Here is a 26,056-nt window from a genome sequence, read left to right as displayed (position 1 = left end):
CTTGGACGTTCTCCTTGGACTGGTCCCTGAGCCTGGCTTGAAAATTCTGGAAGAGTGGCAGGTGATGCTCTGGAAAGCTGAGGCTGGTGGGAGATCCCACATGGGATATGTCTCTGCCCCAGGAGTTTGTCTTCAGGCGTTGATTAAATATTCTTCCGTCCCCTTTCAGATCCCACACTATGGAGTACAGACCATGTCCGGCAGTGGCTGGAGTGGGCAGTCAAAGAATATGGGCTTCCAGACGTTGACATCTTATTATTCCAGAATATCGACGGGAAGGAGCTGTGCAAGATGACCAAAGATGACTTCCAGAGGCTCACCCCGAGCTACAACGCTGACATCCTTCTGTCACACCTGCACTACCTCAGAGAGAGTAAGGTGGTCCCCTCTCCCACGAAGAGCACTGTCTGAGGTCCTTCTTAACCTCAGTTGCAGAGGGTTCAGCCCTGTTACTGCCCTAACCCGATTCCCATTAGGATCTGAGAGAATGCTCAGAAGGTGATGACTTAGCCAGATGCGGGGTGAAAAGTGGCTCTTTTATAAGAAGCAGCAAAGTCACCTCTAGCGTTCAGTTGCTCCTCCAGGGTTCCCCTGACGGAGATGATCACATATCAGAGGGAAACAGAGCTTTACCTGGTCACACGTTATTTCATCTCCACGATGTCCAAACGGAAGGAGAAGCATTACGGAATGGCTCCTACTTGATGGGAAGTATGGCATTTATCTTCCCGAAAGCCAAACCAAACTCCCTTGCATATCCCACTGCAACACAAAGTGAGGAGCGTTTTCGCTTGGTATCTTGAGATGTGGCTTAGCCTGTCAGAATGGGGATGGCATCTTGGCAGTCAGAGGCATGAATCTACAGAATTTGCTGCATGCTTTAGTATTTCTGAAAGGTCAAGTACGATCAGAAGGAGCTAGTCGAGATAGTGCAACAGTGGGTGGTGTGAACTCTTTGGTGTAAATGCTTTGCCTGGCATCCCTGAATTCAATATAGGCCCTCATCTAGGTTTTACCATGCTAACTGGCAGCAGAGCCATGGAGAGATTTCCAAGCAGCCCATGATATTTAGGGTGGGGAGTGTTGGGGGCAGGGGGGAGGGGCAGATATTATCTTTCTTCTTCTTTTTTTTGTTTTTCAAGGAAGGTAATTCTCTCTCTCTTTTTCATTTGGATGTTGCCTTTTTGTTTTGTTTTGTAGCACCTCTTCCACATTTGACTTCAGATGATGTTGATAAAGCCTTACAAAACTCTCCACGGTTAATGCATGCTAGAAACACAGGTAATGCTGGCCCCGCCCCTTGCCCCCAGGACAAGCGTAGGCTTTTGTTTATAGGTCGCATGCTTTCCAGGTGGAACACGGGACAGCCAGTGCATCAGGAAGGCAGAAGGCAGAGGTGGATGGTGGAGGGGTCCTTGGTAAATCTGGGCTCTGTGTTGGCGCTACTGCAGCCTCTTTGGTCTCTGAGTACACCCCTGCTTTCCTTGCCAGTCAGAGGATTTCTTTCAACCAGGAGATGTGCAGGATTAGCTTCTAGCCATAGCCTTAGCTCACTTTGCTGGGTTACTGTCTGCTGCTCTGAGTGCTCCAAGATGACCTGTGCTGACTATAGAAACTGAAAGCAAGTCCTGTATAAAGGAGCCTTTCGCGTCCTCCTTTATCTCCTTTGAAAATTAAAGGCTGAGAACTCAACACTTAACCCAAAAGATTTTTTTTTAATTCTTAAAGGAGTATTTACTAGGACCAGCAGGGATTATACTTTTCCCTTTTGGGTGAAGTTTTAGGCCATTTGACTTGACTTGTATCTTCTTGCACAGACCTTGTACGTTTGCAAAAGGCAGTAGGAGGAAATGTTGGTTACCTATGGGGAGCTTTTGTTGCAAGGGAGGCTATGTTATGATTTTGGAAGATTTGAAGTTAGTGACTAACCAAATACCTGCTATTCCACGTCTTAGCTATTGATTCTATATCTTATTAATATTTATTTATCTGTGTTTTTTGACCTGAGCCTGATAGAGTTTAACTGATGCTTCTTCCTGGCTAACCCCTCTCCCTCCCATCCCAGTAGAGGCTGAGAGTAGAGTCTGGGCGTTCTGTGGATGAATGTGGTCCTGGTGGCATCCCTTTTCTCCATTGTGATGGAGACACTGTGTAAGCCTGACCACAGGCTGCTAACCCCACTGTATCATTTTGCCGGGACCCTCTGCCACCCCCAGGCTAGGGAGAAAACCATCGAGTGTTGGAAGGACCAAGTAACCCCCCATAAGCGAGCCAGCCAATTCACGGTCAACCCACATAGAGAAATGCAGCCGTTTCCCAAATGTTTGCCATGTTATTTTTAAACATGTAATATGAGTGAGTGCAAGCTTGAGTATAGCAGAGATTGCTAGTTGATCTCTTGAGCTGGCCCTCAGTGTTCAGAACATTATGTTTTTAATCTGAAGTTAAAAAAATTGCTTTGAACTGATCATACACTTTTCTGATGTAGGTTACACAATCAGCTTTTTAAGAACTTTGTGGCCAGAAATAGCAAGCACCTTAGACAAAGTAATTCCCCTCCCTTAGGAAATGCTTTGAAAATACACTCACTTTCAGATAACTTCATAGTCATTTAAGAATTCTTTTTAGCAGGGAATGAAAGTGTCAAGGAAGCTCTGATTTCATTATTTTTGTCCTTGCTAAACATAGAAGCAATCGAAAAGCAGGGTAGCACATTCCAAATGGACTGAGCTGGAAAAAAGGAAATTTTGTCCGTTAACAAGTGGAGCATTGATTGAGAGAGAGAAAGGGAATACAGGCATCTGAACAGAGATGTGAATTCATTTTTAATTAGATCCATATACTCTTTGGCAAAATAGTTATAATTCTTTGGTACCACTTTCCAAGGGTTCTGTAAAAATGTTTTATGGATTTTTGTACAATTTGAAAATGAAAACACCCAGCATAGAATTGTTCTAATAAAGCAAGCTTGTGGGAGGATGGAGAAACACAGGAAGGGGCTTCAGGAGGAAGCTGAATAATCCAAACCCAAGACCCTGTGTGCCAAGTGGAGCATCCCTTCCAGCTCCAGCATCGGTTTCTGACCCACGTCCTTGTCCCTGATCCCCAGGTCAGGCGTGGCTGGTTCCAGGAGGCTGCCTCCCTTGGTTGTCAGGGGGAAAGTAGGCTAGGCACTGTTGCTGAGATGGACAACCACAGCAGCAAGACCTTCATGTGTTCTGTCTTTCCTTTTGTCTGCAGGGGGTGCAGCTTTTATTTTCCCAAATACTTCAGTATATCCCGAAGCTACGCAAAGAATTACAACTAGGCCAGGTACGAAAACACCCCTGTGTCATCTGTTTTTGTTTTTTTTTTTTGAGAGACATCCCAGGATGTCCCATGAGATGCGTGACCTACGTCACGTGACACAGCTGATCTTGGATGGGAAGCCCCAAACAGCCTGACTCTGCCTCTGTGGATCTGGAGCCTAGCATCAGTCAGACCTTTCCGCTCAGAGATCACAGGGACAGTTCCTCCCTGAACCTCAGGCTGAAAAGCAGGTCAGCCCGTTCACCAGCTGCTTTCAGACACAGATGGGCCGAGAAGTCATTCCCTACACCTGTCCGATTTCAAGTTTACAGAAGGACATAGTATCATCCATCCATCCTAATCGCATAGCTCAGAACCAGTGGTGTCCACCTAACACAAGTGGCCAGTTCCCAGCTGTCTCGAGAGCCAGCCTTTCAGAGCAGAAGTGTGTAATCGATCATATTTACACCTGAATCTTTATGTCTTTCCTGATGACTTAATTAGCTTACTAATTTATGTGTCATTCATGAAAAAATATATATCAGTAGTTATCAAGGGCCTATTTGTGCCAAGCACGATATTAGATGCTGGGGATCTAAAGATCAGTCAGACTTCAGAGAGCTGATCTAGCCTTTCCCTAGGTGGCCACCCACCCTCCTGAGTGCCAGCCACGGTGTGCAGTGGGGAATGAGCCCACAGCACACAGGCTAAAGCTCTAGATGTTTCAATAAAGTCACCTAGAGCCAGAACAGACTCACATGCATAATATTTAACTGTTTAAGAGTGAGGTGCCTGGAGCCGGAGGGACAGAAATGGATGTTTAACCTAAAGCACTGATCTTGCAGTAGAAGCACCACCTCTGACAATAGTGGCTGTGGGAGCAGGAAGGGAGAAGGATTCCTCCCTGAATTCCTCCCTCCAGGAAAGGGATGGGCCTTGTGCGCTGCAATGGAAGGGCCGTATACCAGAGGAGGATGGAGTGTTGCCAGGTGGAGAAGTGCAAGGGGGTGGCCTTGGGCAAGCGTGGTTCCCACATCTAAGCCCTCACTGGTATGCACAACCCCGTGAGCTGGATGCCGTGAGCAAGCCTCATAGCTGAGGAATCGTGACTCAGGGCTGTGGGATGGCTTCTGCCTGTCCACACGTGGATCTGGAACTCCCATCTTCCTTCCTAGTCCCAAGCTGTCGCTCTTCAGCTTCTGTTGTCTGTCCAGGCTGCCCAAGTCCCCCTGTGAGCTGGTCCCATGCACCAAGCTTGTGGTTGCTGTTTCTCCCCATCGAAAAAGATGGGGGACCAGTGAGCTGACTAGCACAGGGGAAGATGCTTCTCCAGGTGAGGACTGCTCTGGTACTGCGATGGAGCCGGCGATTTTCTGTCCTCTGACCTCGTAAAGTTTTCTCCCCTGTCCCTCCTGAAAAGCACAGTGGAAAAGCTCAGCCAACGTGCTTAGTTATCTCTGACGCAGGCCATGTAATTGTGGACAAGACTCAGGGTCTGCAGTGATCTAGACTGGCTCCAAAGGAACCCACGACCTGTACTGGAAAAGGAATATCAACGCACACGTGTCATGCTAGGTCTAGATGTGCCTGAGCTTACTGCAAGTAAATGCACCTTTAGGGGGACACAGGACGTATAGGCAAATCATACTGATTTTGTAAGTGTTTTACTCACAGAAGCAGAAGCTGCCTGTAAACCTTTGGCCAGGGGTTGCTCATTTGTTTGTCTGAAGAGATTTCGTGGATGTGTTTGAGTCTCAAAAGCCGGGAATTGTGAGCTGGTGTTGGGGTCGTGTGGCCATGTGAGTTGGTTTAGTGTGATGGTCTGGACTACATGTTGCTTCACAGACAGAACAGTAGGTCTTTTGACTTCCCTTGGTCAGACTCTGTGCTTCCAGTGCAGGGGGCAGAGGTCTGATCCCTGACTGGGGAGCTAAGACCCCACGTGCTACTTGACTCAAAAAGAAAAAAACAGTGCATCCTAGAGCTTCTTTTTACCCTGTTTGAGGATGTGGTGGATTTGGAAGAGGTTCTTTTCTTAATATTATAAAGTTTTATTCATACTTTTATATCCTCTTTTTAAATTTGTTTTTAATTGGAGGATAATTGCTTTGCACTAATGTGTTGGTTTCTGCCATGCATCAGCATGAATCAGCCATGGGTATACATGTGTCCCCTCCCTCCTGAAGCTCCCTCCGACCTCCCACCCCCTCCCAGCCCCTAGGTTGTCACAGAGCCCCGGGTTCTGACTCCCTGCGTCATGCAGCGAATCCCCACTGGCTGTCTGGGTTGCACGTGGTAATGCGTCTGTTTCAGCGCTGCTGTCTCAGTCTGTCCCACCCTCTGCTTCCCCCATCCATGTCCGCATGTCTCTTCTCCATGTCTGAGTCTCCACTGCTGCCCTGCCCGTAGATTCATCAGCACCCTCTGGAGCGTCCAGGTGTCAGAGAGGAGAGTGGCTGGGAGGACCCCGGCAGGGACACCCCAGGGAGACAAGGGTGGCCAGCGCTCGTTCACCTGGCAAAACCCTGATCACGCACTTTCCTTCCATCTGTCATCCAAGTGTGACTTGGAAGAGACTCAGTTTTCCCCAAAATACCTGTTTTGAGGATTGCCGCTGTGACTCTGAAAGGTGTCTGAGATAGCTACGAAGAATTTAAATCAGAGCGAACACGCCAGAGAGCTGTTTGCTGTCAGCCAGACTGAGAGGTTTGAACTTAGGGAGAGTTGACTTGTTTGTACACTTGGGGTGGGCCTGTGATCAGCCTTGCAGGGACGGCCTTGTAGTGGTACAGTTGGAGAAGTTTGCGATGGCTTGGGAGGGGGCGGGGAGGGGCAGGTGGGTGGTGCAGGGGTCTTTGGGAGAGGGTGGTCCCTGGGAATCTGACTGTGTGCCTGTGGTCACTGGGTTTCTTTCAGAAGAGGTGGTTGCTGACTGTTTGCTGGGGAAAGGTCCTTGGGGACAGAGGCCCGAGTTCCCGTTCCCCTGCACCCTTGGTTTGCAGTGTCTGTTCATGTCTCTGATCTCACACCCACGGAGACAGAGGACTCCTTCCTCCCATCCATCTGTCCTGCCGAGTCCAATGTCCTGGTGCTCCCTCTAGCTCCTTCATTTCCTTCCTTCTCAGCACCCAGCCCTGGGCTGCCTGCCCCCTCCTCCCTTTCTTCTTGCCATGGTCCGTCGAGCCTGTGTTCCAGAGTTCCCTTGCGGCCTGCCCTGTCCAGAGGCTGCATCCTTTCTGTTTCCCCCACAATCAGCCGGGACTGCCCGGGGACCTTACAAGAAAGGGCACGATGGACAACATACTCCTTGTTCATGCCGCAGCCCCCTGCCTTCCCGTGCTCGTTCCTATTTATTTTTCCCAAACTGTCCTGATTCAGAATGCCCCCTGTTTTCATGATCCCTTTGTTGAACCAGCATTTAGATGAGTCTGTCCACTCCTCTTAGAAAATTCTAGCACATGGGCAGATCCGTTTACATTCTTTTTTTATGATCGCATTTCGTGGTATCACATGTGTTTCTCTGGGAGTCAGTTATTATTACCAGAAGTCCTTTTCCCATCCTCCCCATAGGCACCCTCCTCTTTTTTTGCTGCATTCATGCCTTTTGGGGACGATGGCCCCTTGAGGCCTCAAGGGGCACAGAGGCAAGTCTGACTCGGGGGAACTTGCAGGCTAGTGTTTGACCTCGTGATGTAAGCCCTGCCTGATATCTTGGGAGCGGTGTAGTGTGAACGCGCTGGTGTGAGCCCAGGACGATCTGTGACCCCACGCTCTCCTCCTCCATCACCATGGCGACCCATACACCATGACCCACATCTAGGATGTTGTTGAAAGAGGCTAGAGTCTTGGGTCTGCAAGTGCAGCCTTGACTTTGGCTTTCCAGCTGGTGCTCCTCAAGTGTTCCGTGGGATCTGCGGTGATTCCTCCTTCAGGGTTTGCAGCGCAGAGCCAGTCAGCCTCTCCAGTCACAGCAAGACCGCATAGCTAGTGCCCTGTCTCCTCAGTTAAGCCTCTATCACAGCACGTGGCTGAAAATGCATTCTTGCCTTTGCCGTGACTCTGCTATAACCACAGAACCTGCAAACCTGGCTGAGAAGGGAAGGTGAAATACCCCGCCCACCCCCACCCCCCCCCCCGCCCACTGGATCCCCATGCTTTGACAGAGGAGTTTAGAAGACTGTAGGGAGAGCTGGAGGAGAAAGGGAGAGGGTAATTTAATCACAGTAGTTAGGCTTGACTCTAAAAATTCCGTGCATTAAGTAGGAGTTTAGAGATTGGTTTTGGGCCGTAGCTGTTGGTCTTTGTGTCTTTGCCGTTAGCATCCAAGCTCATTGAGAGCTGGCAGAATCCATCCTTTCACATCCAGCACAGCCAGGGACCTCCAGAGTTGCTTTGTACATGTGGCATGGGTCCTGCAGAGGGAGGGTAAGCCCTCTCACAATCCAAGTTCTGGTCCTTTAAAGTGGCTGGTGGACTTGAAGAGGGCCAGCAGGGCTGTTCGGTGATGCTGATGAAAAGAGAGTATAAAACTTGGTGAACCTGATCTTGCAAGAAGGACAGCAAGGACGCTGTCTTACATCACTGATGTCTGGAGGAGGGAGCAGTGCGGGGGAGGAGTCTCGTTCAGAATCAGGAACGGATCTTGTTGCTGTTTAGTTGCTAAGTCATGTCCGACTCTTCGCGACCCCATGGACTGCTGCACGCCAGGCTCCTCCATCCTCCACTATCTCCCGGAGTTTGCTGAAATACATGTGCATTGAGTCGGTGGTGCCGTCCAACCATCTCATCCTCTGCTGACCACTTCTCCTCTTGCCTTCAGTCTTTCCCAGCATCAGGGTCTTTTCCAGTGGGTCAGTTCTTCACATCAGGTGGCTAAAGTGTTGGGGCTTCAGCTTCACTTTCATCATCAATCCTTGCAATAAGTGTTCAGGGTTGATTTCCTTCAGCCTTGACTGGCTGGCTCTCCTTGCGGTCCAAGGGACTCTCAAGAGTCTGCTCCAACACCACAGTTATCTTAACTCCAAGGACATAAGCAGAGGTGCTGGGGTGAGGGAGCCAGCAACAGCCACAATCCTTCTTTGTAGTTTCATGGGTTTTGGTCTAAATCATGGCAGAGAGCGTACTTCTTTGGTACCTTCAGCTGCCTCTGGAATGGTTCTTATAAAACTCAGTTTTGAAACAGTCTGTTAAAGAAATAAAAAAAGCAGAACCCGTGCCAGAAAGCAGCCTTCCCTGGCACAGACCTTCTGCCAAGTTTATGAGTTAATGGCCTTGAAGATCAAAATGGAAGAGAAATGAAGGGTGGGTTGAAATGACCACCAAGAAGTGACATGTAAACTGTGTTCTTACTCGAAGTCTTATGATCTACTCATCCATCAGGGGCCAATAGCAAATGTACACGGTGTCATAATTTTTCAAGCAGCCAAGGAGCAGAACTGCTCAAAACTGGCTCTGCTTCGAGGTGGTGTAGCTGCTGGCAAGGTCACTGAAATGGTCGTCTCTCAGCGAGGCTTGGTTCAACATTTCCCAATGTCACATCCCACAGGAGGGGGCTCGGGGCCCCCACGGCACATGATCAGTAGCTGATAAGACAGCCCTGGGGCAGAATTTCATGAACAAAAACAAAACTCCACTTATCTTCCATGGCAGTATGTTCATGAGCACATTAATCATTGTTCATGTAAACATCTCAAGTTCTTGGCTAAGAATCAGGCTTGGAGTTGTGTAGGTCCTGACTGATTTTCGAGGCAGGATGGGACACGGTTGTGCACTCTACAAAGGACTTCATGAAGAAAGAGTTTCAGAATATTTTTCTATTAGTAGCTTGGTGCTTAATTTCTTCCAGGTACCTTTCACGGGCAGTCTTCTTATGTTTAAGGTAGTAGCAGACTCACTGACTGACCCTGGCTATTAATTCCATTCGTGTTCTCATATTTCAGGCAAAAGCATTCCATCTAGAACCCTGTCCTCTCATTTATTGGCATTCACAGACTCAGACAGCATTTCTAAAATAATTATCTGTAGGAACGCAGATTTGTAGAAAAGAAAAATGGAAATTGTCTAGAACAGGCTTTCTCAAAATTCAGTGTACAGCCAAGTCAAGTGAGATCTTGTTTTGAAATGGAAGTATAGTTGATTTACAATGTCATGATATTTTCTGGTGTACAGAAAAGTGATTCAGTTATATATATATATATGTGTGTGTGTGTGTGTATACATATATATACCTGCACATACATTCTTTTTCTGATTCTTTTCTCCTATAGGTTTTTATGAAATATTGAGTATAGTTCCTTGTGCTATACAGTAGGTCCTTGTTGATTCTGTTTTATTTTTAGTAGTGTGTATATGTTAATCTGATTTATCCCTCCCCCACCTTAGGAAACCATAAGCTTGTTTTCTATGTCTGTGGGTCTAATTCTATTTTGTATATAAGCTCCTTTGTATCATTTTTTTTTAAGATTCCACATGTAAGTGATATCATATATGTGTCTTTCTCTCTCTGCTGCTAAGTCGCTTCAGCCGTGTCCAACTCTGTGCGACCCCATAGACGGCAGTCCACCAGGCTCCCCTGTCACTGGGATTCTCTCTGTCTGGCTTACTTCAATAGAGTGATAATCACTAGGCCCATCTGTGTTACTGCAAATGGCATAATTTAATTCTCTTTTAATGGCTGAGTAATATTCCATTGTGTGGTTTCTCTGGCGGTTCAGTGGTACAGAACCCATCTGCCAGTGCAGGAGATGCAGGTTTGATCCCTGGGTCAGAAAGATTCCCCTGGAGAAGAAAATGGAAACCCACTCCAGTATTCTTGCCTGGGAAATCCCATGGACAGAGGAGCCTGAGGGGCTATGGTCCACAGGGTCGCAAAAGAGTCAGAGATGACTCAGCAGCTAAACACCAATCTTCCATTGCGTGTGTCCCGCATCTTCTTTATCCGCTGGTAGTCAGTGCTCCCATGTCTTGGCTATTGTGAGTAGTGCTGCTATGAACAGTGGGGTGCACGCGTCTTCTCTAATTATGGTTCTCTCCGGACATATCCCCAGGAGTGGGATTGCAGGGTCATATGGTAGCTCTATTTTTTTTTTTTTAACACGAATCTGGTAAAATGCAGATTCTAATTCAGTAGACCTAGAGTGAGATTCTGCATTTATAACAAGCTCCCAGATGTTACCAGTATTGCTGGTCCATGGAGACACGAGGACCTGGAGCATATTTCTGGATTGTCTTGCTTTTTCACTCTGTAGATAAAAACCCTGTCATCGGTGTGACTGTCTGCTCCTGTTGTGGGCTAACATACTCTTACAATTGCCCTCCTAGATGTTTCTTTCTGAGACAGTTCTCAAATTGAAACTCTGGCTAGCCATTTTCTAGCCAAAAGGCAACTAGATGAGAATCCGTGTGCAAATGCCCCCAGCGACCAAAGTTGAAATTTAGTGGTAAATTGATAGCAGCTTCAGATTTAACTCCCCTGTGTAATCCCAACATCAGAAAAATGAGACTCCGAGGGACTGGGTGGGAAACGCTTCCAGTCCCAACATACAAAAGTGCCCGTGGAGAGGGAGTGGTACGCAGCAGCAGAGAAAGTGATCAAACTCAACCGAAGCTCTGGAGAGTAGGATTTCACAGACCACACCAGTCGAGATGGTCGTAGCCAAACAGACCAAATAAATTAGGGCAATTCTGTGTTGGATTTCACGTTGCATTTCATTGCTTGTCTCTCTGGGATAGGAAAATGGAAAGAGACATGTCTTTTGCAACGTAAGTCAAGCTTTTTGAAGACAGACCCACCAAATGGCCAACTTTAAACCAAGTTTAAAATCTCTCCACGTGAGAATGTATAGCCATCTCCAGGTGTCTGGCAGCAGGGCACCTGCTGCAGGACCTGGGTATGGCTTTCAGCTGGCCCAGTGACACACGGCGTTGAACCTACCGATCCAAGAAGATGTAGATGTGAAATGGCTCTGTCATAAGACCGCATGTACCAATAGCTTTACGTAGGCACAGTCAGTAAGAGCATGCATAATAACATTTCTGGAATATATTTTAAAAGAAACTTGAAACAACTTAGAGTCATAATCATAATAGAACTTGCACTGAGGGTGCCGAAATATAATTATTCAGTTTGCATATGCGAAGTGTGATGAAGGTTTATGGGACAAGTGACAATACATTATAAATACCAAAAAAAATCATTGGCATATACTTCAGCTCTATGATCACTGCTGATATGTTGCGGAGGCAATACTATTTCAGTCTTACCGATGACTTCATGAGATTCCTTTTAGGGAAATCCTAAATTGATTTGGAGCAGGAGAAAAAAGTAGACATTTGCACAGAAAAAGAGCTAGTCCCTTAAGACTGATTTAATAAAAGTGGATGAGGGGGAATGAGGGGTGGCTGAGAGAGGCAGGTGGCAAATAAAGAAGGCACTCCTCTTTTCCAAGAAGAGGAAGGAACACGAATGCCATTTGGTGGATTTAGGGTCAGGCCTTGAGCAGGGTCCGTTCATTCATCAGTACCGCAGGCTGTGTTTCAGACAGGTCATGCACATAATAAAGGGGTAATGGACTTCAGTCAGCTCAAGCTGGAAGCAAAACAAATAGATTGTAAGAAACTTGATATGGCCTTGACCTATGATTGCAGTAAATTATTTTAGGGGAGTCCACCAGCTCCCAGAGAATCTGTCCATGGGAGTTTTCAGATTAATGGGTGAAAATGGGTTAGATCAATAAAAGATACAAAGTTATCTTTTGTAAATAAAACATAAATCTCATGAAACCCAGATTGAATGTTTCTTTGGATCACTGGGTTTTCTCACTTATTCTAATAAACACAAACTTTAAAAAGCATACAAAATAGCTATTATCAAGCTACATCATTGATCTTTTAGTCATTTTATTTGTCTTTACAGATTTACCTTATGAACCACCCAGGAGATCCGCCTGGACCAGCCACGGCCACCCCGCCCCTCAGTCGAAAGGTACGGTGTTGGTTCCCGCTGCCTTGAACCCTCTCATCACCAGGCAGTGGGTGATGGAGTAAATGATCATCTCTTTAGCCAGTTTGTGCTTTTTCAACATACAACGTGTGTGTCCCTTTGGCCCCAACGTGCAACTGATCTTTAAATGCAATGATTCATTCTTTTTGGGGATCAGACATATTTCTCTAATAGAAAGAAGTGAACAATGTGATGTATTTCCACATGAACAAATACATGTTTCATGGGATGCTTTGAGTATGGATTAAACGCCAGGTCATTTCCCAATCTTGGCCATGTTTAAAGTATTCCTTGCTTTATTTCACTTTCCTAGTAATTTCCCTTTATCTATTTATTTTAGAGGGCAATTCATTTTAATTTGTTTTGTAAACCATCTCAAATTTTCTTTTTAGTTTTGGAAAAAATGGGGCACAAATAACATTTTAAAATAAGTTAGAAGGCCTTTGTTTTGCTACTGTGTTTGCATTTGATTTTGTTAAAAAGGAAAAATTTTCCTTACCCTAAGATGCTTCTTATCATAAGAGTAGGACTCTTGTGTTCATAACTGAGATAATTGGTGGAATGATGAACAGCAGCACCAAAATCTAGTAGTCAAGCACAAGTTATGGCTAATCGTCTCTTTCATTTTTGGATTTTCAGCTGCTCAGCCATCTCCTTCCACAGTGCCCAAAACTGAAGACCAGCGTCCTCAGCTAGGTATGTTTCAGGGAACTGCTTGATGATCATAAAAGAAGAAATGGGCCTAGCAGCATCTTTCTAAGATGTGTCACTTTCTAAATGAAATTAATGTTCCTTTGTCTTCTTTAGGACTGTTCCATATGTAAAATGGGCACCAAATTACCAGTCTACTCAATTGGAAATGATTGAGTTTTTGCTAAACCATTTACAAAATCTATGCAATAAATACGGAAAATACATTCCATCTGCACCCAGCTTCTTTGTGTCCTGGGAATTATTTGACTTTACCTTCCAGGCCACATACAACAACATCAGCCCAGAAATGCAGTGGAAGGTTGCTTCTGCCAGCGAGCTGAGCAACGCAGCCAATATTGTCCTGGGGACCATGGGGGACTGAGGACATTTGCCCTGTTTATGTTCTGGGATGGAGAGAGCCCTGGACTGGATGTCAGGAACCCCAGGCCAAATCTGAGCTCAACCGCCAGCTCAAGATCTTTACCTCCAAGCTTGTCTCAGATACATGTGACATCTTCTCTAACACAGGAAGTGGTGCTGGGGGACTTTGGTGTGGGAGGCATTTTCAGCTCTGAAATCTGGAAACACTAGCAGGTCAGCATCATTCTTGCCATTACATCCCACCTGCTCAAAACCGTGTCTTTTATTTTTGCTGCAGATCCTTACCAGATTCTTGGACCCACAAGTAGCCGCCTTGCAAATCCAGGTGAGACACTGCTGATGGTTTTGCTCTTACAAAATTATCTTTTGGGCAGGAGCTGTTTTGAACATTGAACCTGTATAGGCAAAGAAATCCCTTCCACTGAACAAATTTAAGTTGTTTCACTGGATTACTTGCCTAAATGGAAAATAAGATGGTTGGGTTATAAACTTACCATTTAGCTTCAGCGAAGAGCATCCTTACCGAATCCAAGCTGTTTCAGCTTCCTAGGGCGGCTCTGCCAAAGTACTACAGGCTGGGGGCTTAGACATCAGACATTTATTGTCTCCTGGTTCTAGAGGCATGCGTGTGTGCTAAGTCTCTTTAGTTGTGTCTGACCCTCTGTGACCCACCAGGCTCCTCTGTCCGTGGGGATTCTCCAGGCAAGAATACTGGGGTGGGTTGCCATGCCCTCCTCCAGGGGATCTTCTCAACCCAGGGATCAAACCCAAGTCTTGTACATCTCCTGCATTGGGGGGCATGTTCTTTACCACTACTAGCACCACCTGGGAAGTACTAGAGGCCTGAAGTCCAAAATCAAGTTGTCAGGGTTCTTTCCCTCTGTGGGCTTGGAGAAGAATCTGTCTAAGACCTCTCCTTGGTTTGCAGGTGGCCATCTTTGCCTGCATCTCTTTACTTCTGTATGTTATCTCTGTGCCCAAACTCCCATTTCTACCAGGACCCCAGTCAAACTGGATTAGAGCCCATGCAAATGACATTACTTTAACTTGATTACCCCTCTAAAGATCCTTTTCCCAATGAAGTCACATTCCAAGGTACTGGGCAAACCCAACATATGAATTGGGGATTGGGGGAGGACCACACTTCAGCCCATCACACAGCAGATAAAATGATATCTTTAAAAAAAAAAAGAACCTAATGACAACCATAAGACTTCAAACTGAGGCTCATCATCAGTGAATGGCCTGTGTCTGAACTCAGATGCCAGAGGAAAGCTCAGCTTCTTAATTGGCCATTTGTAGCCTGTCCCTTGCCAAGGACTGTCACCTGTCACCACACCTCAGTGCCAGCCAGATTGTTTGATTTGTTTGTGTTCGGGTCAGAACCAGCTGTGCTGGCATCCACTTCAGAAATGCACAGCGTCTGCTGCATATTCTCAACAGCAACTTCAGATGCCAAGATGTCACAGGCATGTTGCAAATCCCAGCTGGAATGTGTATTTCCTAAACGTTGAGGCCAAAATGGGGTTAGAAACGGGAAAATGTAGATTCTATGTAAATCCCCACAAGGGAATCTATACTTTGGAAAATGGAAAATATCATTGTTATTGGGAGTTCTGCATCTTTGACGCTGAAGTTTAGTTAATGGTAACTAGTGCAGTAAATGTTTTTTAAACAGCAGAGAATTGAAAGGATTAGTTTTGTTTATTGCATTAAATCCAGGCATAGACCAGGTGCTCAAAATTATTTGCCAAATAAATGAATGCAAGGAGTAACAAGATACTCTCCTTCACTCTCAAGGAGCTTCCACGGACACAGGTTTCCTCGGCATCCACCTGGTGACTACGTCTCCTGGGCCCATTCTTATGCCTGTGCTCAGCTTCTCATTTGCAACTGCCTCCATTGTTGTTCAGTCACTCAGTCTTGTCTGACTCTGCAACCCCATGGACTGTAGCACACGAGGCTTCCTTGTTCTTCACTGACTCCCGGAGTTTGCTCAAACTCGTGTCCATTGAGTCAGTGATGCCATCCAACCAACTCATCCTCTGTTGTCCCCTTCTCCTCCCACCTTCAATCTTTCCCAGCATCAGGGTCTTTTCCAGTGAGTCAGTTCTTCCCATCGGGTGGCCAGAGTATTGGAGCTTCAGCTTTAGCATCAGTCCTTCCAATGAATATTCAGGGTTGATCTCCTTTAGGATGGACTGGTTTGATCTCCTTGCTGTCCAAGGGACTCTCAACAGTCTTTTCTAGCGCAATTCAAAAGCATCAGTTCTTTGGCACTCAGCCTTTTTTATGGTCCAACTCTCACATCCATACATGACTGCTAGAAAAACTATAGCTTTGACTACACGGACCTTTGTCAGCAAAATGATGCCCCTGCTTTTTAATATGCTGTCTAGGTTTTTCATAGCTTTTCTTCCAAGGAGCAAACATCTTTTAATTTCATGGCTGCAGTCACCGCCTGCAGTGATTTTGGAGCCCAAGAAAAGAAAGTCCGTCACTGTTTCCATTGTTTCCCCATCTATTTGCCATGAAGTGATGGGACTGGATGCCATGATCGTAGCTTTTTGAGTGTTGCATTTTAAGCCAGCTTTTCCACTCTCCTCTCCCACCGTCATCCATAACCAGTCCCATAAAAACCATTCCTGTGTTTTGACATGATGATTATCAGTCAGGCTTCAGGAAGGCTGATCTGGCAGGAGCATTCAGGAGAGATTAGAGAGGGGGAAAGGGCGGAAGCTGGAACGCTCTGGGAACGTTCATACAATAATGTGAAATAACAATCCAATAGCTCCCCTCCCCCACCCCCGGCCATATCATGCCTGGGCAAATGCTTGTCTCAGAATACCACGATCTTCCTCCTGCAGAAGGGGAGTCGGAGGTCCCGATGAATGAGCTAACTTCTCCTGGGTCACGCAGCCCACCAGAAGAGAGGCCAGATTTGAACCCTGACTCTCTGCCTCCAAAATCTGCTTTAATATTTTCCGGCCCCACCACTGCCACTGAGCGAGCGTGGGAAGAGGGAGCTCTTGGAGAATGAGGACCCAGAGAATAGAAAGGAAGGATTGCCATTCAGACAGCTGCTTCGGTGCTTGGGATGGGTCTACAGTCAAGGATGGAGAGCAGGAACCTGTCCAGCAGCACCAAACCAAACCAAACCAGACCGGCCCTTTCACCCACCCCGCTGGGTTAAGTGAAATATATACAGTTCTGTGCCCATGTCGTCACAGATAAAGTTGTGGCTCGGTTGGTTACTTGGGGCCCAAGAGAGCTGTGTGCCCTTAGCAGAGAGAGTTTAGTACCTGGGGATGCCCACAGTGGATAGAGGAACTTGGGGCAGAGCAAGGACCACTCACTGGCCTGGGGAAATGGAAGATGTCTCGGTACCCAATAGCAGCGCTGGCATCGTGAGCCAAGGCCGCACTTTATTCCACTAAGACCGTGTCCGCTGGGTCCGGGGAAAGTGGCCACATCCAGCTTTTTTTTTAATGTGGGCCATTGTAAAGTCTTTTTTGAATGTGTTACAATATTGCTTCTGTTTTATGTTTTGGGTTTTGTTTTTGTTTTTTTGTTTTTTTTTTGCCTCGAAGTATGTAGAGTCTTAGCTCCCTGACCAGGGATTGAACCTGCAGTCTCCCTGCATTAGAAGGCGAAATCTTAACCACTGGACTGCTAGGGAAATCCCAACATCCAACTTCTGACCTGAAGATAAAGACTTCTCTTACTTAGTTTATAATGAAGTGGGCTTCCCTGGTGGCTCAGATGATAGGGAAGCAGCCTGCAATGCAGGTGACTTGCAGGAAACCCAGGTTTGATCCCTGGGTGGGGAAGATCCCACGGAGAAGGGAATGGCAACCCACTGCAGTGTTCTTGCCCGGGAAATCCCATGCGCAGAGGAGCCTGGTGGGCTACAGTCCATGGGGTCACACAGACTCAGACACGACTGAGTGACTAACACTTTCACTTTCTCCATCCCTCCTTAGGCTGTGTGGCAGTTAGATTCATGGGGCCTCCCCCTCCTAAGACGAGAATGTCTTTTATCCTGCTGTTAATGAGAATGCCTCTTCCTGTTTGGTTCTGGTTGCCCGGTCTCTGATAAATAAATCCTTCACCACTTGAAACCGCTGCCTTTGCTCTCCACATGATGCAAACTTTAAAAACCATTTTAAATGAAAAGATGACCTCACGTGATGTGAATGCCCAAAATGATAACAGCATTTCCGCATCTCCCTCCCAAATAGGCATTTGGTGTGCAGTGGGGACCACATTTCTCCTGCTGAGATGAGTGTGTCCTTGCATTATGAAGTTCTGAATCGGACACTAGCGACATCGCCCCCTTTGTATCCCATCAGAGTGGCTTAGTGTTTATCATGGCTCCTGTGATGAACAGAAATTGCTTCTCCGAGAAAGTGCTTTCTTGGGAACAGGAGATCACTGCCTCCCTTGGGGCTCACTGGGGAGGCTTTAATGATGAGCGTGAAAGTGGAACCTGCTCCAGGCAGGGCCAGAGACCAGTGTTAGGGATGCTTTGGCATTGGACAGGAGGTGGGAGTGTCCAGTCTTCTACTGAGACTTACCAACCGCAGATCCAGGGAGGGGACAAAGGACCTGAAGGGCCTGTGGAGGCGTGTGTAGAACCCAGGCCTGGAAGCAGGCCTGGAGTCCAGGTTCCAACCCTTGCTGACCTCCGGCAAGATCAGCCACTCTGCCTCTTGGGCTCTGATTCCTCATCCCTGCCATGGGCTGTCACGTAGTTCTGGGGAGCGAGGGATTAAACAAACACATGGAACATCTTCAGAATGATGCCTGGTACTAGTTAGCTTCCAGTGACACTGGCCAGCCCTGAGAACACCACCATTCCCAGCTTCTGTCCCGCCAGCCTGCGATTTCTGGGGAGGAAGGAGGGTGGCTGGTTTCCTTTGGCGTCTCCTGTTGGTAGGCAAGGGCGGTACCTTTCGTTAAACCCTGGTTTCCAGCTCAGACAGATCATGATCAGAGCACTCATGCACTGAATTTGTCTTCATGGAGATCCTGCAAGGTAGTATGTTAATACCACCATGCTGATAGTATTACATCACCCCATTCTGCAGACAGGGACACTGAGGCATAGATGGCCGGGTGAGCCACCCCAAGTCCCGTCAAGAGGCAGAGCCAGGATTCAGCTGAGACGGTACCGACTCCAAAGGGGTGCTTCCAGCCCTCATGCTTCCCTGTCCCCCCACCCACCCCCTACTAGTCCTGTCTGAGCCGCCCTGAGCCCTGGCAGAGCCTTCCATCTGGGACACACGCCTGCTGCCTTGATCTTGACGTGGTGGCGGGGGGTCCAGGCTGTGCACTTGAGTTTTTCTGCAGCATCTCTAGCTACTGCAGAAAGTCCAACCATCAGCCCCCACAGTGCCCGCTGGGTCCACTTTGCTTTATTTACAGCTCTCTCCCTCAGTCAGCTGGGGGCCGAGGGTCCTCCTTGGGAGGCCCCCTCCTGCCTGCCCCACGGCTGCTGAGTCACTCTCAGCTGTGCTTTTCCCTGTGGTTTATAAACCGTTTAGCTGTTTTGCCCTTTTTTGTTGCCCGGTTTGTACCTCTGTGCTACAGTGTTTCTCTTTTCTTTCTTTTTAATTCATTTTTTTATTGAAGGATAGCTGCTTTTCAGAATTTTGTTGTTTTCTGCCAAACCTCAACATGAATCAGCCAGAGGTATACATGTATCCGCTCCCTTTTGAACCTCTCTCTTCTTTTCTTTGAATCGGAGATGATGGTCCTCCCCCAGAATTAAAGGCTTACCTTTTGTCTTCTTTGAAGCCATGCCCCAGGCCCCTTCATCCCACGGGGCCTTCCTGTAGGTGGGCAGCCAACAGGCTTGGATTCCCCCTATCCCCAATCTTGCCTTTTTAGTTAATTACCCTGGACAAACCTAGGACAAAAGTAGCTACTCTTTACTGATGTTTCAAAGGGGTTATCAGGATAGAGGAGAAAAGAGATGTAAAGAGTTTTGTTTTTTTTTCCCAAAGAAGGTGATTCTTGAGGTGCAGGTGATGAGGCTGTTGGATGGACAACAGGTCTTAAATGGGCTTCTGTTTTTACTTGTTGGTTTGGCTGGTGAGACACCCACTCTTAGACTACCTAAATCTTAGGTATTTGTGTTTTGGAATCTATATTCTAATACACACCTTTAATGCACAGTGTTACTGTTTTGACAGTAAAAGAAGGATTTAATAAATGGCTTTTGAAATGCTATAGCCATGAATAACTCAATTAATTTACCACCAACTATAACTCCTCAGCAAATATTGTGCCCCCTTGAGAATTCAAGCAGAACAAGAAGATCTGCTATAGACTGTGAAGGCAGTGGGTGTTGTTATATCACACTGAACAGTTAATGAGCTTGACATAATGTTGCATTTGATAGCATCTGCTTAAACAATGGGGCTTCCTGCTGGCTCAGTGGTAAAGAATTCACCTACCAATTCAGGAGATGGGGATTTGATCCCTGGTCCACAAAGATCCCTGGAGAAGGAAATGGCAACCCACTCCAGTATTCTTGCCTGGGAAATCTCTTGGATAGAGGAGCCTGGAAGGTTGCAGTCCATGAGGTCACGAAAAGCCGGACATGAGTTAGTGACTAGACAACAACAACAACAACTTAAACATTAATCAGTTTACATTTATGGCTTTTTTTGGTAAGAAAGCAGATGAATTTTGTTTTACAGATGTCTTATTCCCATATACCCTTGAAAGGCTCAGAAGTCCAAGCCCCTGTGTCTTAAAGGCTGATGGTAAATTAGTCAAAGGAGAAATTCCTCATCTATCCCTTGACCTTCCGGTTTCTAATCCTGAACTTAGGTCCCCGAATTACTAGTTAGAAACAGGAAAGATGAGAAAATACTTTTCTCTGCTGTTTTTCTCTTACACACATTTATAAAAGAAGTGAGTGAGGGACAGATTCCCCAGAGACAATGCCAAGGTTTGAAGAGATGACAAGTATAATTTTGGCTGTTTAGGAAAATCTGTGTATTTTATACAAAATCTATGGGATTGTTGTCTCTGTGGGAGGAGGTTGACAATGAATATCTATTTTCAAACAACTCTGTGTGCTTATATTGAAACATGTGTTAGATTGTTTAAATCAAAAATCCATGTTTTTCCCTATTCCCAAGTCATATATGGAATTTTTTTTCAAGTAGTAATCCTTTAGTTACAATATGTATACTAAAACCATATGGTTTTCTCAAACTGCTCTTTGTATTTTTTAAAATGCATATTAATGAAATATTGGGGGCAGCAAAAATTGAGAACAGTTCGAATATGTGGCCCCCCAAAAGTGAAGACTTTACATTGTGATGAACTACAAGCTGTTAATACATTTCAAATGTGTTGCTAGAGTGAAAAAATGCTAATTTTCCAGAACGTATTCAGAAAAGGCTGACCTTTCTCACGATGCTATCATATGGATAGATTCACAAACATGTCCACTGCATACAGCCAATGTGGAAACAAAGATTTATGAGCTGGGCTGTTTATACGGGGAGCTTGTGGACAGGATTTAGAGAAAACAAATTTATAATTGATTTTTACATTTCATCAATTCCCTGAAGAATTGGCAGAGTTCCTTTAATCATTTTATCATATCTATTGGTATTTACTCATAGTGTAACAAAAGGTCATCTCCTTGGTAACAAGCCCAAGGTGGTATCTGGGAGTTTGGGAGCAAAGACCTGCCTCTTACCTGTTTTCAAAGCTTCTAAAACCTGCTTAAAGCGTCTTAGCTTCTCCTGGCCACAGTCTGACTGTGGGTATTTGCATGCCTCTCTCTTTAAGGGAGCCATCAATCATCCTAAAGTTTTGTAGCGTAGAGGCTAGAATGATGTGCCTGGATGTTTCTCTGAATTTAATAAAACCTAAAAGCCACATCGCTAGACCCCCAGTGGGATCAAGAGAACTGTGTGGACACCCAGTCAAATGAGATCGCATTGACTCAGTTGGAGCCTCATTCCGCTCCCAAGAGGACTTGCAATCACTCATGGTTGCAGTGTTTTCATCTGAAAACTCTGCTTAACCCAACTGGCGTTGCAACGCAGGGGCAGCACATGGATTTCCGTTATGATGCATTTGCCTAAATACTGGAAATGGGTGATCTGGTTTGAGACATAGCCAACTTTTTTTTCTAAACTTCCTCATTTTGAGTGGGTTAATTCTGTTCTAGGAAAAGTTTTGACAGAATGGCTTTCTGCGTGCCAGCCCCATGTTATGTTAGAAATAACGGTGTTTACTTCCATTCTCTATTTTTTCCATAAACTTTTCGATGTTCATTTCCTAAATCTGACTTTTATTATTCAACTTGACCTAGCCAACATAAATGGTACTAAGTCATTGTTGCCAGCCACATAATGGCGCTTTCTGTCTCACAAAAGAGGAAAATTAAGTCTTCCCACCCCCAAAGCACAAAGTTGACCTGGCTGCTCTTCTAAGGAAGTCAGAAATGAAGGAAACTGACTTGAACTCTGCCCTGTGGGAATTCTTTGCATTCCCGAAAGGACTTGGATCGGCCTCTATATCTGTCTGGTCGTCACCAAGGATCATCATCTTAGGCCAGGTTCCTTAGATGCAGAGCTTGGGCTGAGCATACTTGGGCAAGCGATTCACGAAGGGTATGTTCTCGAGGGAGAGGATGCCGGAGATGGCAGGGGAGAGATTAAGGAAGCTTGTGGGCTTAGCTGGGCTTCCCAGGTGGTACTAGTGGTGAAGAGCCCACCTGCCAATGGAGGAGACATGAGAGATGTGGGTTTGATTCCTGGGTCGGGAAGATCCCCTGGAGGAGGGCATGGCAACCCAGTCCAGTATTCTCGCCTGGAGAATCCCCTGGACAGAGGAACCTGGCGGGCTGCAGTCCATGGGGTCACAGAGAGTCGGAGATGACTGAGCCACTGAGTGTGCATGCATGTGACCTTAGCGGGAACCTTGCTTCAGTCTGACCCCATCCATGCTAAGTCCTGGGCATGACCAGCATCACAGAATTGGTCCTTCTTTGAGGACAGGGGGCTGACCTCTGGATTTCTTTGTCAGTCCATCAGGTCATGGGCTACTTGGTTGGGGGGCAGGCGGGGGTTGAGGCAGCTCCAGTTTGGCCAAGGGCAGTTCTCTGGAGAAAGGGGGTTGGTGCTGGGGGACAAGAGCCGCCAATGCCCCCAGCCCAGAGGGATGGGCGCACAGCCTGCTAAAGGAACTCTGCATGGGGCTTTCCAGGTGGCACTAGTGGTAAAGAATCCCTCTGTCGGTGCAGGAGACACAAGGGATGCTGCTTCGATCCCTGGGTCAGGAAGATCCCCTGGGGAAGGGATAGGCTACCCACTGCAGTATTCTTGGGCTTTCCTGGTGGCTCAGATGGTCTAAAGAATCTGCCTGCAATGTGGGAGACCTAGGTTCAGAACTCTGGGTTGGGAAGACGCCCTGGAGGAGGAGGGCATGGCAACCTCACTCCAGTATTCTTGCCTGGAGAATCCCATGGACAGAGGGGCCCTGGCAGGTTGCAGTCCACGGGGCCGCAGAGAGTCGGCCATGGCTTTGCACACCGGTGTTCTCACGAATGTTGTTTCCTTCCCCCACCTCCTCAGGGAGCGGGCAGATCCAGCTGTGGCAGTTCCTGCTGGAGCTTCTGTCTGACAGCTCGAATTCCAACTGTATCACCTGGGAGGGCACCAACGGGGAGTTCAAGATGACCGACCCGGACGAGGTGGCGCGGCGCTGGGGGGAGCGGAAGAGCAAGCCCAACATGAACTATGACAAGCTCAGCCGGGCCCTCCGCTACTACTACGACAAGAACATCATGACCAAGGTCCACGGGAAGCGCTACGCCTACAAGTTCGACTTCCACGGGATCGCCCAGGCCCTCCAGCCCCACCCCCCGGAGTCCTCTCTGTATAAGTACCCCTCGGACCTCCCTTACATGGGCTCCTATCACGCCCACCCGCAGAAGATGAACTTTGTGGCCCCCCACCCCCCAGCCCTCCCCGTGACGTCGTCCAGTTTTTTCGCCGCCCCGAACCCGTACTGGAATTCACCCACGGGGGGCATCTACCCCAGCACCAGGCTCCCAGCCAGCCATATGCCTTCGCATCTGGGCACTTACTACTAAAGCCCCCGGGAGAGGCCTTTCCCAGCACCTGTGTAGACACCCATCCATTGCTACAAACTCTTATCCGAGACCACGAATCAGAAGTGCCTCAAGGGAAACGCGAACGCTCGACTGGGGCAGGGGGAGAGATCCAGAGACTCTGAGCAGGAGGGACTTACTAAACCATGACTACAGAGATCAAGAGGATGCTACCGGTGTACACGGACAGGTAATCTGTGGACCGACCTTGTAAAAGACACTGTAAGTAGAAGCGTGACGTCATAAGGACAAAGTGCCAAAGAAAACATTCTGAAGACGTGTATAAACCTTAATAGAGTAGTCCTTGGGAATCCTGCTAGTGCATTAAGCAGGGATTAAACTCAAGCAATAGATACCACACAGTCTGGACCTAACATGCCATTTCTAACGTCATTGGAAGGAGAACTACCTGTATTTAAAAAGAGAAACATATCAAACACAGAAAAGAGAGGAGAGGGAGGCTCCAGTGGCCCATCGATAGACACTGTTAACGGAACTCATCGGCATCTGCTGTCTTGGGTGAAATCAGATTCTTGCCATTGGATGTGAAGAACAACCCGAGGCTTCCAACTCCTTGATGATAAGACGGGAACTCTGAGCCAGAGGGTGGGACTGAGCAAGTGTGTGGAGAGAGAGCATGTGGGTGTGGGTGGAGGAGGCGGGAGAGGAAGACACGGGAAGGAGGAGGGAAGGACTGGGAAGGGAGCTCCTCGAGCCGTGCAGACTGGACTCGGGATGGTGTCGGTTCTGCGGAGAACTGCGTCGTGGAGGCTTGAGGCTTCGTGCGGCCAGTGTTGTACCAAATCCAGTGTTAGGAGGAAGGATGCAGCGTGATGGGGGCAGGGCACGTACAGTAGGAGAACGCGGAAACAAAACCATGCATCTCTTTTTTGTTTTGTTTTGTTTGTTTGTTTATCAAAAGAAAACCCATAACTGGAATTGTCTGATATTTAAAAAGAAACATTCAGGACCTCATCCTTAGGCGGGGGGCTCTGCTCTCCACGGGGTCAGGTAAGCGCTAGCCTTCTTGGCTACCCCAGTCTGAAACCGCCTGGGTGTCGGGGCGAGGCAGCCTCCAGTTTTGCTTTCGAGTCGCGAACGCTGTGCGTTTGTCAGAATGAAGTATGCAAGTCAGTGGTTTGTTTTTTTGTTTTTTTTTTCTTTTTATATAATAATTATATAACTTATGCATTTATACACTACGAGTTGATCTCGGCCAGCCAAAGATACACGACACAAGAGACAATCAATGATCTAATGTGGCCTTGAACTTTAACTCTGTATGCTTAATGTTTACAATATGAAGTTACTAGTTCTTAGAATGCAGAATGTATGTAATAAAATAAGCTTGGCCTAGCATGGCAAATCAGATTTACACAGGAGCCTACCTTTGCACTTTTTTTTTTTAAAGTGACTCAAGTTGTTTAATAGAAACTTGTGCTGTGTGGAGGTGGGTTTGGTGTTAGAGGTTTTGTTTGTCCGGGAACTCATGCAAGGGAGTGCCAAGGACTTAGCACATTTGGCACCTGAATGGCGTGGGCCTCTCCGGGGCCTTCTTGCCAGCTCACCCTGTCTAGGGCAAGAAGACCAAAGGTTTAGCCTGGGAGCCTCCAGGCTTAGGCCCAGAGTGGAAAGAGGCCTCTAAAGCTGGGGTGGTCATTGACAGATTCCAGATCCCCATCCAGTCACAAATCACCCTTCCTTCCTGCATGAAAGCGTCTATTGCATGGTGAACACATGCTTGTTCTTGGCGCAGACTGTGTTACTGTTGGTAAATAAAGCATCACAGACAGCGGCAGTGTCTCACTTGAATGAGACCAGGGACGGCTTCTAAATTCACCATCTGGCTTCTGCATCAGAGGCTCTCAGCGGGTAGCCTGTGGCCTTGACCTTCCCACACCAGGATAATCTGGGTACCCTGGTCTGGGATTGACCAGTCCTGAGCCTGACATGTGTTCAGACACTGTTTATTTCTCTGATCCGAAGTCCGTCCCCCTTGACTCCTTCCCTTTCTCTCCTGTGTGCCGCGGAGGATGGAGCCTCAGCCAGGGTGAAAGCGGTTAGGCGAAGCCTCAGCCAGGGTGAAGGAGAGCGGGGATGCAAGGCCATGTGAGAGGGAGCAAGCCTGAGCAGTTCCCCAGCCCGAGTCAGTTTCTGAATTGGCCCATCTCCGAGCTGTCTGGGGGCTTATTTTGCACTCTGTAATCCTTTCGCGAGGATTAAATGACGTTGCCAAACCTCTGTGCTCTGAATATTTTGGCAGTGGGCTCTAACGCTGGTAGGATCCGATTACCAAAGCTGCAGACACTCGGCATTACTTGAATTAAAAGAAATCCAACTATCCATCAATTACGGCAGCTTGGGAAAGGCCTGCAAAGTGCCTGTGCCTCCTTGGGGAAGATAAATAAATAAGTAAAAGCATAAAAGCTGGCAGCCGGGGGTGACCCACACTGTTTTAATGGAAAAGATCACTCATTTTTATGTTGGAATGCAAAGTCGAAGCACACCTACATTCTGCATATAAATAGCCATTTACTCCCATAATC

The 26,056-nt window shown here is 47.1% G+C and overlaps 1 protein-coding gene across 6 annotated transcripts in view; it reads left to right on the top strand.

Moving 5' to 3' along the window:
* Positions 1-24,885, top strand: part of ERG (ETS transcription factor ERG) — a 315,796-nt gene extending 290,911 nt beyond the window's left edge. For 4 of the 6 annotated variants that reach the window (XM_043474737.1, XM_043474736.1, XM_043474738.1 and 1 more), the window contains 7 exons: positions 170-373; positions 1,201-1,281; positions 3,241-3,312; positions 12,203-12,271; positions 12,929-12,985; positions 13,641-13,688; positions 22,972-24,885. In XM_043474737.1, coding sequence (XP_043330672.1) covers positions 170-373; positions 1,201-1,281; positions 3,241-3,312; positions 12,203-12,271; positions 12,929-12,985; positions 13,641-13,688; positions 22,972-23,492 — 1,052 coding nt within the window. In that variant the 3' untranslated portion in view covers positions 23,493-24,885. The remainder of the gene's footprint in view (positions 1-169; positions 374-1,200; positions 1,282-3,240; positions 3,313-12,202; positions 12,272-12,928; positions 12,986-13,640; positions 13,689-22,971) is intronic. The other 2 variants (XM_043474739.1, XM_043474741.1) reach the window with 2 other exon arrangements.
* The last annotated feature ends 1,171 nt before the right edge of the window (positions 24,886-26,056 follow it).

Source organism: Cervus canadensis, chromosome 7 (assembly GCF_019320065.1).
Source record: "Cervus canadensis isolate Bull #8, Minnesota chromosome 7, ASM1932006v1, whole genome shotgun sequence".
Taxonomy (NCBI): Eukaryota; Metazoa; Chordata; class Mammalia; order Artiodactyla; family Cervidae; genus Cervus; species Cervus canadensis.
This window is presented reverse-complemented; position numbering and strand designations above follow the sequence as displayed.